Below are 12,717 nucleotides of genomic sequence, written 5' to 3' on the forward strand. Positions count from 1 at the left end.
TCAGCTTTCATAGTCATGGCATACAACCTACTCTTCATTCATTAACATATCTGACCGTAATATGATCACATTTAAGATGTAAGTATCTGTAAGACTGAATTTGTAATTAGGCTTCGTTGATCTATATAGCGTTGTAGATAGTGGGGTGGTGGCTTGGGCATGGGTCTTGGATACAAAGTAGTGTAAGGCAGTCATTCTCAACTTTCCTAAGCCAAGTAACCTGTACACAAGCAAAGTACCTTGAAGTAACTTTGATAAGTATAAACTGTGCCATCAATTAAAAGTATAGCATTAAAACAATGTGAATACCCCCTAAAGACATGGCATGTGCCACAAGCTGTAATGCTAGCTGAGAATCTAGGGTATAGCAGACACTAGTGAGAAGCGGGCAGTGAGAAAGTCCTTTAGGAACCATCAGAACCACATTTTTGCCCTGGTGAAAGAATTTCTGTCTACAGCTCTGAATCTTAGGCTTATGGTATCTCTAAAATTACATGTCATCAGTTACTGTATTTTATATTCAAATGAGATGAGATTGTATAGCAGGCATTTACTATTTAGGATCCATCCTCAGGATAGGTCATCAATAGTTGATGGGTGGCAGTCCACTGCTCAGGATCCCACAGTCAACTGATCCCCTGGCCTGTTCTCAGTGCAGCGGGGTCAGACATTCACATCGGTGGTCAACACTGGAAGGGTAGTAAAAAGGCATTGCTGAAATCAGTAGGAGCAATGCCTTCTATTACACTTCTGGTTCTGAGCGCAATAAGGAGCTAGAAGTGTAAAGGAAGGCATCACTCCCGTTGATTTTAATGGGAGAGAAGCCTTTCTATTACCCTTCTGCCCCAGCAATATTGGTGTCTGGTCCTGCTGCAGTGACAGCAAGCCCAATTGGCAGCTGATTGGCAGGAACCCCAAGTGGCAGACTCACGCCTATCAACAAATGATGACCTATCCTGAAAATAGGTTATTAATAGCATTAATATTGTATTTAATGTTGCATGTTCCAGTTTAACATTTTTCTGTGTGGCCAGATGGTAACCTTAAACACAGCTTCACGACGGCTATTCAAAGTCATCTGGCAACCCTACTGATCACACCATTCCTCGATAACCCATTTGATTTAAGTATTATCATAATCCTCAAAGAGTTTCATTTAGAGCCTATGAAAGATGTAACATTGGCACAGTTTCCTCAGCTATAACCTTGGTGATATACCAAATTGTACCCTAGTTAAAATCACCACAAAGAGATAGTCAAACCTCAGACATTTTTGTGAATATGCCAAAAGGATGTAGAGCTGTTATCTCTGGAACCCCTGCCGATCAATAGAACAGAGTACACCTGACCCCCATTGATCAAGCCAAGGTGGTCGTCAGTGGCCACAAATAGAAGACTTAATGTATTGCTGGCCAGGCATGCATTCCACCTTGGCTTGCAGAATAGAGGTTAAAGGACCCCATTCTCCTGATAAATCATGGTCCCATATTCTGTAGATTTGTCCTGATGTTTGGCAACTAGGAATACTGTGCATTTGGGGGCTTAGTTTTCATGAATAGAAATGCTGAACAGCGATTATCTAGAATTTGCAGTTCCTGAGCAAAACAATAGTTATTTTACTCCTCCTCGTCTTCCTGTTTTCAGAAATCTCAGGGCATCCTGCAACAATTGTGATTTGGAAGATGTTTTGGCTCTCACGTCAGTCTCCATTCACTTGATGTATTATTTTTTTTCCAGCCTCTTCTTTTCAGTCATTTGTAGTTTAGCTGCCTGATAACTGTCATGCAGGGATGTTTTTACTTGAGAATCCAGGAGAAGAAAAGGCTTAGAAAACAAAAACCCATAGAACCTGTAAAAAATACATTAAACATACCGGTATTTACTGCACCTTTTTCTTTTTTTAAATACCACTGCAGGGCGGTGAGATACATTATATTTGACATTAGGAAAAGTAATGCATTTGCTTATAAGATTTTACTTCTATCAAGTAGATCTAATACAGAAATGACATACCACGGGATCCTCCAATGACTTCCGGATCTATGACAATAATGGACCTCAAGGGTCCCATAAAAAAATTACTTGGAAGTGATTTTTGAGCCAATCCCTTGCTATAATGGCCTTTTTCTAATGAGTTGATCATCGGAAATTACTCCTTCTGGTGGACCCAGTCTGATGATGTTAACTGTTGACAGCTTTCCAACGGCGCACCTGTGACATCTTGTAGGTGATTGCCTATATTGATTGTCAGCAGATTTTCATGTTGGTTACTTTATTTTAACAGTATCTAGATTTCCAAAGTTGCTGTGGTGATGACAACGAGACACATTGAGGTCTACATAAATTCCAGAGATTAGCTTGCATGACTGAGTAGTGACTGCATGTATTAAAAGTATATGGTCAACAGCGGTTGTTATATGTCTTAGCTTTGAGCCGGAAACCACAGTCTGCATTTATTTCTGGCTTTTGGGTCCAGTGCCTTCAATATACAGTAGTTTGAGAATTTCATTAAAATAGAAGAGCATTTCAGCTCCAAGAACTTATAGAAATGTGAAGTCTCCATGAAATTCATGGATTTTCAATCATTTTTGGCTGATAAGCAAGCTGAGCGTGAACATTTAAAGATCTGCTTGCATATACATGTGTGTAGACACACAACTTTGTATATATATTTTATATTTTAAGGGCGCCCACCCACTGGCGTTTTTTTAGACCCTTGCAGAAAAAAAATGCTGCGAATTTCGCAGGGAAAAAAAAAAACGCCAGTGGGTGGGCGCCCTAACTGTAGTGTTATGTTTTGTCAGCTCTTTAAATGTAATCTTTGTACATAGTAACAGATGAATCTAGCAAACTATCTTTATGAATGGCTCAGATCATTTCTAGGCTAGTTTTTTTGGATAATGTTTAACCCTTTGCAATCCAATTTTGGATTCAGGGTTTTCTAGGGGGTTTTCTCTTTCTGCCATTATACAATAGCTCCATCTGCTGGCTAGAGCCAGTACTGCAGTATGGGACATGCTGGAGAGGCCCCCGACAACAGAGCAGCCAGTAATATACGAATAGCCTGCCGGACGTCTTTTGACATCAGAGCTGTACAGCCTTCAATCAGAATGTCTTTAGACGTCAGACAGCGGATTGGAAAGGGTTAATTTGGATTAGAACCATGGATAACTATATGCTGCCCTCACTCATTGATGGTGATAATAATTCATTATATACCACCCAACATCCTTTACTATAGGAAAAATGAAAATGGACATGCACAAAAAGGTAGTCAACTGCAGAATCATGGAAATGTGGGATATAAGGCAGAAGATAAGCACAGTCATTTGGCACATTGAGCAATGGGAATTTTGGCCCAATTTGTTCACTATGAGCCAGTGAATCTGCTTTGGCCCAAATGGTGCCATGTAAGCCAGTCATCCAACTGTGTCTCAAATGGTACCATATAATCAGGACAAGCAGCTTTGGTCAAATGGTGTTATATGAGCCAGACAATCAGCTTAGCCCAAATTAGGCTATATGAGTCAGTCAACCAACTTTTTACCAAATCATAGAATTTGACCCAGTCTGCCAGCTTTAATCCAATTGGTCTTATATGACTCAGACACTCAGTTTGGGCCCAAATCATGTTATATAAGTCAGTCCACAAGCTTTGACCCAAATGCTACTATTTGAGCTAGTCAAAGGGCAGTTTCAAAATGGCTTTGTTTGACTGAATCAACCATCTTCCTTTGCTTCAGGAACATTATATAATTAATTGACAAAATTGGGAGGAAGATAAGATAGGCGGGAGAAAAGAATACTGCCATAAACTGTAGAGTTGAATCTGAGTTTCATTTGGGCCAAGTAAGAATTGCTCAGTGCAATATTATCTTCCAATCTGTATCTTCCTATTTTGTGTCATTCCCCTTATGACATCATGAGAAGCCCCTTTAATATTAAGCCATATTACATACCAAGCAGTAGGTTGCAATTTTGTATGAGATTTCTGATTAGTGACAATTGGAAGCCGTTGGAGCTTCTTACAGATAGACCTTTCCGATGATGCTCTGCTATTTGGCGGTTTGGTGACTTTTTCTCTCAACCAGAGTAGAAGGCAGCAAAACAACTTTTGTCTGAAAATGTAGGAAACTTATAAAAAAGGTCCATCCAAATAAATAGCCGTAAACTTGAGAAATATAGGAATAAAAATTAGAAAGAGACAAACATCCCAGGTAAAATGAAAGCAGTGAAGAATCACCATGCTAACACAGGTATGATAATTCCAAGCTGATATATTATGCAGTCATTGACATTTACTGTGTCTACGCTGTGGTTGGAGATGCAATTTAATCGGAAGAAGATCCGTCAAGTAGTGAGAATGAGGCATCAATATGTTTGTAACATGAAAGGGCAATCTGATTCTGCTCTGTGTTTTCAATTAGATAAATTACCGTCAAAATTATCACTTTCCTTAATTATCAGCAATTGTGCCTGAATATCTTTGAAGTCATCTTCGCACCATCCTTCTGGAAAGTCTCATGTTTTTAGAGCGAATAAAATATTGTACACTTTTACAATTCCCATCACCGTTATATATGTATATATCATTTAAAGAGGACTTGACACATTTCTTTTAATGAATACCTGTATTTCCCATAGCCAAAAAATATGTGGATAGTCTTTTCTTAGAGCTCAGCATTTTTTTTTTCCTTTGTTATTCGACCCGGAAATGTATGGGTAAATTTACAACTAAGTATTACCATTCATCTTGTCAACGGGGTGTGTCCCTACATATTGACATAGCCATACTGTACATGGCGACTGTTTTCAACAGCTGACGGCCGTGGACAATGGTTGTTATCGGAGTCAACTGACCACAGGTTGTGTATGGTATTTACATTTAGTCCCATTCACTTTAACTTAGCTGAGCTGCAATATGATTCCCAGCTCATAGACAGTCATGGAACTAGATTAAAGCAGTCCTGTTTTTTTTTAAATTCTGGACAGCCCTTTTCAAGTTCCGGAAAATCCTTTTAAAATCATATTTATCTGAGAAATCCTCCGTTTTTCAAATATAACCAAAACAAGGATTATTGTCTTAAAATTTCTTTTAACCTCTGTGTAACGAAAGGCCTTCACTGCGGCTTTGTAGGTAGAAAATAATTACAGAGATTAATTTTGTGGGAAAGACACAAAAACAAAAAGCAACAACAACAAAAAATATCCTCGGTTTTACCAGCAGCAGAATCTCATTGTTTCTTTAGTTCTGAAACTAATTAAAAGTTTTTCAGCAGAAGTCATTTCTGGTTCGGATTAGTTGATAAAGATAGGTGTTTTTCTCACTCGACTTTTAAATTATTCACTTCTATTTCTGATAGCTCTAAGCAACGCTTTGAAAGTTTTGTTATAAACAAGTTAAATCTGGACCGACACTAATTATATTCATGGATTTGGCTACTTGTGATCAATGTCTCACGGGAATCCTTTTTTTTTATTCGAGCAATTACAGAATTTAAAATATTATTAAAATTCTTAATTTTCTAACAAGAAACATTTGCATTCACAATACTTTGGAGACGCGCTGCAGTAAACAAGCTGAGAACCTTTCATCCCCCAATAAAATGGATGATGATTGCATGTTTTATTGCAGCTATATATACAATATGGTGTAAACAGTATAAGGCCCATTTACACCCGCCAATGATCGCAAAAAAATTGCTAATCGGCGATTATTTGAGCGATAGTCATTGCATCTAAATGTGCGCCCATCGTGCACTTTTCGGGCACTACTAGCTGATCGTTAAATTCAGTCCAACCTAAAAATCGTCCTTCACTCTTATCAGTAGTTCTCCACGGGTAGTGCTGATAGCATTGTTTCCCCATGGAGAACAAAGGATCTGAGCGCAGATAATAGCCCTCTGGCTATTAGCTGCGTTCAGCTAAAGGCCCATTTACACTGGACGATTATCGCTTAAAATTTGCTAATCGGCGAACGTTTTAGTGATAATTGGTGCTTGTAAATGGGCGTGGGGCACCCGCATTTCAGGCACTTTTAGCTGATCGTTAAAATCAAGCGCACCTAAAAACCATCTATCACTTTTATCAGTAGATGTCCATGGGGAGTGCTGATAGCATTGTTTCGCCATGGAGAACTACGGATCTGAGCACAGATAATAGCCTCAGGCTATTAGCTGCATTCAGAGAAGGCTTTATTTGCATAACTAATTGGTATTTAAGTAGCCCAGTAGCTCATCCTCATATGAAAGATAGAGGAAAAGCATCTGATCAGTGGGGATTCAACCACTGGGACCCAAACTGATCTTGAGAATGAGGGTCCCAAGTGTTCTCTAATGAGTGAAGCAGTGGCCATATGTTCGCAGTCTCCAGGAGTCCCATAGAGATTAATGGCATGGCAATGCACATGAGTGTGCATTTCACCATTCCTGCAGGGACACTTGGCATCCCATATCTCATGATTAATGGGGGTCCCAGTGGTCAGACCACCACCAATCAGATACCAGTGCTTATCCCCTTTTCTGTGTAAAAGGGATACATTCTTTCTGTGGGACAACCCCTTTAATTAGGATCACGCCATGGTTCTATGATGATCTGAGTTTGATTCCATAGAACCATGAGAGATCTGTGCATTTGTGCCTCCAATACAAGCACTAAAATGCAGACACATTATGGCCTAACTGAGATTAGTGGATTAATGTGATAGTCCTATTAAGGATCTTTGGGAAGTCATGTGACAATCCCTATTGCTATTGTAACTGATACCAGTAGGGAAAGCCTTATCACCGGGTCCCCCATGGTATAAAATAACAAATGAGCGGTTACTGAACTCTTCCCACTCCCCCGTTCAACAGCTGTGACGGCGCGTAAACCTTCTGCAACAGCCAATGACAGCTGAGGGCTGTCATTGTCTGCTGCAGCTTGTTTGCAAATAGGCGGCTCAGCATGCAGAGTAACATCACAGGGAGACGGATGATGAACAGGGTAGTAGGGAGAGTAAATCCTCATTGTTATATTATACCATGGGGGACCCGGTGACAGGAGTGTTCTTAACTCGCAAAACCTCTTTAGGTGACATATACCCAATATATTTTGGGGGATTTGTTTTTTGATTTGGTGTGAATGTTCTTTTATAGCAAAAAGACTAAATTAAGTTCCGTTTTCATGTGTTTCATTGTTTTATTTAAAAAACGCCTCCATGCCAGATCTGTCAATACCATATGCCATTAACAGAATTGTTCCCAATAACCAGAGATCAATTTAAAGCTTGCATCCTATCTGCAAACAGCTCTTGAGTAGACCTATGTGTCTCCATGGTTACAGACTACAAACAAACCCTATGTGTAGTCTGATCCTGCACTCATGTGTTAAGGCCCATTTACACTTAATACACTTCTATTGTCTAAAGCTTAGCAAGCAGTGAGGTGGTTTGGGGGGGGGGAGAATATAGAAGAGAGCAACATGTGACTTGAGAGTTAGATTGCACATTTTATTTGAAGTCTGCAACTATGGAGACACACAAATCTGCATTGGAGCTGTATACATAAAAGTATTTTACACAGGTTGAAGTAGTAAAAAGATTATAATGTTGGATGCTGGAACTCTTTCAACCTTATGACAATAAACTAATGTAATCCGAACAGGACAGAGAAATATTTGCTCAATATGAGTCTTCTTTGCTTAAGTATACTTTTATTAAACCTCAAATTTCCTTTCTCCGTAGGATGGATATTTTTCCCACCGCCCGAAGGAGAAAATGCGGACAGACAGCAATAATGAGAATTCAGTTCCAAAAGACTTTGAAAATATTGATAACAGTAACTTTGCTCCAAGGACTCAAAGGCATAAGCATCAGACGGAGCAGGGGAAGAAGCCTCTAAGCCGGCAGAAGGAGCATTCAAAAAGAAAGTTAGCCCTTGAGGAAAAAATGAAAGAAAATTCGCTGCTAGAAAAAAATTCAAATGAAGTTTTACATTATGTAGGTGTCCCATCCACAAACCTCACTTCTAACAGCTTAAAGGATGGATATAGAAGCACCAAGCAGCATCATACCAAGAAGAACGGAAACGGCTCCCCTGAAATAAAGTATGAGCTACCCCCAAAATGTGAGATCACCGGCAAAGAGGCAATTTCAGCTCTTTCTCGGGCTAAGTCAAAACAGTGTCGTCAAGAAATTGCCGAGGTCTATTGTCAACATAAACAAGGCAAACTGATGCCGGAGAAAGTGACCAGACTATGTCCTTTGGAAGGTAACTTGGTTTTGCTCATATTCTAGATTTCTTAAGCGATCTTGTAAATGAAGTGTGATTCCTATAATGAAAGGGACATTTCCTATCAACCGTGACTTGTGAGAAAGTAACATTGCTGGATGCTTTGATAGTTAGGACCCCCACATTTAGTATAGTGATTTTAAAAGGTTGTCCAATTGTAAACTATTGATGACCTATTCACAGTCTAGGCTATCAATAGTAGTTCACTGTCGGTCTGATACCCGGGATTCCCGCTGATCAGCTGTTTGCCAGGCTGGTACGTTCGAGCTGCACTGAGCTGTTTTCTGCAGGAAGCAGACAGTTCTGTTCCCACTGTAGTGGCCAGGTTTGGTATTACAGGCAAAATTCCCACTGAAGTGATTGGGAGAGAGCTGCAATACCAAGTCTGACCACTGCAAAGTGAATAGAGATGTCTGCTTCCTGCAGAAATCAGCTCAGTGCATGAGTTCACTGGCTGAGCAAATAGATAATCAATGAGGATTGTAGGCATCAGACCCCCACTGATCTACTACTGATGGTCTGTCCTGAGGATAGGCCATCAATAGTTTATAACTGGATAGCCCCTTAAAGCATTACTTAAAGCCTAGATCTGTTAAAATCCCAGCTCTATGCTCATTAACATCTTTATCTCTACATATCTGTATTGCAACCCCCCCAGTTCAGGCACATATAAAATATGCCAGTACAGTTGCACATTTTGGTGCATGCCATATTTGCACAAATATGTGTGACTCACTACTTTTTAAAAAGTTGGACAGGAAGGGGGCTTAATAGTAGGGAGTAGGTCCACCAGCAGCCCATTAGATTTCCATTTGTGGTGCACAGACTGTCAGAGACTTGCTTAATTTATTAAGAGACATGCACATCATAATACATTAGACACACTTCACTTAGAGGGACTTTAGACTAAGCCTGGCACATGAAATGTTGGTCCAAGTAAATCTGCCTCATGCTCTCTCAGTTTAGCTTAGGATGGTAAATATTTCCATCATCCTGAATCAAGACTTTCTTTTCTGTTCTGCCCCAGGTCCTTATTTAAATTATCGTCTGTGACCACCACAGTATGGTCTATTAGCAGACAGAGCTTCATGGTCAGTGATGTCATTTGATATACTGATGTAGACAGTAGAACATTATTCGGAGCAGTCGTAGAGACTTGGATTACTTGAGAGTCCCAAAGGAGAGTACAGAATTGTGGATGCTTTTGGGGGTGAAGACCAGAATTTGGGACTTCTGGAGTCAATAGGCAGCCAGTATACTGACTGACACGGAGCAGAGAAGTTAGAGATGTTTGATTGAAAATTCGTGAATTGAAGAGGGTCCGTTTGGGTTAATGGATGAAATGTGAGAAGTGATGAAGGTGTAAAACATAACTATCTTATGAAATAATTATTTTTGTACAATTCCTTCACATTTCTGCTGTGGATTTCACTGGGTCTAGTTGCTGTAAATAAAAGATAATTTGCAATAGAGGAAACATTATTTAAAGCATTGAAGTTGAGTTCCAATTTTGTGAGCTAAAAAGGAGCATTGTGCAGTGTTTGACCTGCAATTCTGCTGGTTTCTTTATGATTAACCTATCTCAAAGGAGCCGCTCTAAAGTAAAATAAAATAATCATTGTTTTGGAAGAATAGAAACATTGATTTCCCCTTGAGAGAACCTCTATAGGTCAGAACAGTGGTGTCTTCACACAGTCTTTTCCCTGGTGAATGCTGTTCTGGTTATGAGTCACCATGTTTGACGGCAGATCATCCTCGTACAACAGCTCAACAAATGTACTTACTTTAAATCACTTACAAGTGGGACAGCTGTTGGGTTCTGAGATGAACTTACATCAACCCTCTGGTTCAGGGAGAAAATTTTGGAAGGTGGGAAGTTATATTACCTCATGTCCTCCTCTAAGTACATAGTGGCACGGATCCATATTTTCCTGGGGCTGCTTGGTGGTCTTCCTACATGGCTGTGCTGCTACTTAGACTACTCAGTGTATGCTGTGCATTGGTAATATACTCTGCTCTGATTAGCTAACACTGCTCACATTAGGACCGGAGGGTCGCTTTTAATAATTAACTAATTATTAGTTAGCAATTTTAGGGTAAAGCCATATGGAGTGGCACTGACGAGGCCTGAAAACGTCATACAGTGCATTATATTTTTTATGCTTTTCTGTTACTAATTGGTGATTTCTGTAATTTATTTCACCTACATGTTTGCACATACAGCATATGTAGCAGTTTGTGCTGTGTGGATGGAAATTGTGTGTTGGTTTCGTGTTGCAGTTTTCATCCACATTGCAAGTACATGTAAAGCGGATGTTATTTACTTGTGTCACCAAAACTTACAACACAGCTGGGAACCAAATTGCAGAACTGCTGCGGTTCGGGGTAAAACCAAATATGATTGTTGCTGTGTGGTTATAGGTGAAGTAGTCCACAACTGTTACATGTATGGACACCCTTCAACTATATTTCAGTGTTGTATAAATCCTTTCATAAATAATCTGCTTCTTTTATAGTATTTTGTCATTTTCTTTGCTTTAGCCCTTTGCAATCCAATTTTGGATTCAGGGTTTCCTAGGGGGCTTTCTCTTTCTGCCGTTATACAATGTTGCCATCTGCTGGCTAGAGCCAGTACTGCAGTATGTGACATGCTGGAGAGGCCCCTGACAACAGAGCGGCCAGTAATCTACAGTAAGAATACCACGCCGGACGTCTTCCGACACGTACAGCCTTCAATCAGAATGTCTTTAGATGTCAGACAGTGGATTGGAAAGGGTTAAAGGAGCTGTCTGAGTTTTTTTAATAACTATGCTCCCCAAGCCACATAATTACAAACAGTTATATACCCCCCTTTCTCAGTTCCCTGCGTCTCCCCACTGACACAGAGCTCTCTCTCGTGACTTAAGGTTTACAGGCTTCAGCAGCCTGTATATGGGGTGTCAAAAGATGCTGCAGCCAATAACAGAGTCCTGCGCTCAAGCGTTGAGGTCTGTGATTGGCTACTGCAGCCTGTGATGTCCCTTACAGCATAGAAGCTCACAGAGGACTAAACGACATCTCTAGAGACCCTTTCAGGAATTTTATGCTTCTGGATTATGTGTTTTCTTGTGGCTTTTCTAACTAGTAGAGAACAATATCCGTGAATATTCCATGGAAGTGGGTATTAAAGGGGGATTTTGATTATTTCAAATAACTTGTTATGGAGCTCCCAAGGAAAGCTCACAATTAGAGATGAGCGAACACCAAAATGTTCGGGTGTTCGTTATTCGTAACGAACTTCCCGTGATGCTCGAGGGTTCGTTTCGAACAACGAACCCCATTGAAGTCAATGGGCGACCAGAACATTTTTGTATTTCGCCGATGCTCGCTAAGGTTTTCATGTGTGAAAATCTGGGCAATTCAGGAAAGTGATGGGAATGACACAGTGACGGATAGGGCAGGCGAGGGGCTACATGTTGGGCTGCATCCTAAGTTCACAGGTCCCACTATTAAGCCACAATAGCGGCAAGAGTGGGCCCCCCCCCCTCCCAACAACTTTTACTTCTGAAAAGCGCTCATTAGCATGGCATACCTTTGCTAAGCACCACACTACCTCCAACAAAGCACAATCACTGCCTGCATGACACTCCACTGCCACTTCTCCTGAGTTACATGCTGCCCAACCGCACCCCCTCCCCCCCACAGCGCACACCAAAGTGTCCCTGCGCAGCCTTCAGCTGCCCTCATGCCACACCACGCTCATGTCTATTTAGAATTGCGTCTGCCATGACGAGGGACCGCAGGCATACACTGCAGAGGTTGGCACGGCTAGGCAGCGACCCTCTTTAAAAGTGGCGGAGCGATAGCCCACAATGCTGTACAGAAGCAATGAGAAATAGAATCCTGTGCCACCGCCATCAGGAGCTGCACACGTGGGCATAGCAATGGGGAACCTATGTGCCACACACTATTCATTCTGTCAAGGTGTCTGCATGCCCCAGTCAGACCGGGCTTTTTAATTCATAGACACAGGCAGGTACAACTCCCTATTGTGAAGTCCCTGTCGACCCACAGCATGGGTGGCTCCCTGGAACCCACCGGCGGTACACAGAAATATCCCATTGCATTGCCCAACACAGCTGAGGTAGTAATGTCGTGCGTAATACAGGTGGGCTTCGGCCCACACTGCATGCCCCAGTCAGACTGGGGTTCTTTACAAGTGGACACATGTAGGTTTAACTCCCTGTGGACCCACTGCCTGGGTGGGTGCCAGGAAGCCACCGGCGGTACATAGAAATATCCCATTGCATTGCCCAACACAGCTGAGGTAGTAATGTCGTGCGTAATACAGGTGGGCTTCGGCCCACACTGCATGCCCCAGTCAGACGGGTTCTTTAGAAGTGTACAGATGTATTAAAAACTCAGTGTGCACCTACAGCATGGGTGGCTCCCTGGAACCCACCGGCGG

The 12,717-nt window shown here is 41.2% G+C and overlaps 1 protein-coding gene across 1 annotated transcript in view; it reads left to right on the forward strand.

Moving 5' to 3' along the window:
• XYLT1 (xylosyltransferase 1) overlaps positions 1–12,717 on the forward strand; it is a 278,816-nt gene that overhangs the window by 126,435 nt on the left and 139,664 nt on the right. The window contains exon 2 of the mRNA XM_066576241.1: positions 7,724–8,249. Within this exon, the coding sequence (XP_066432338.1) occupies positions 7,724–8,249 (526 nt within the window). The remainder of the gene's footprint in view (positions 1–7,723; positions 8,250–12,717) is intronic.

Source organism: Eleutherodactylus coqui, chromosome 8, assembly GCF_035609145.1.
Source record: "Eleutherodactylus coqui strain aEleCoq1 chromosome 8, aEleCoq1.hap1, whole genome shotgun sequence".
Classification (NCBI taxonomy): Eukaryota; Metazoa; Chordata; class Amphibia; order Anura; family Eleutherodactylidae; genus Eleutherodactylus; species Eleutherodactylus coqui.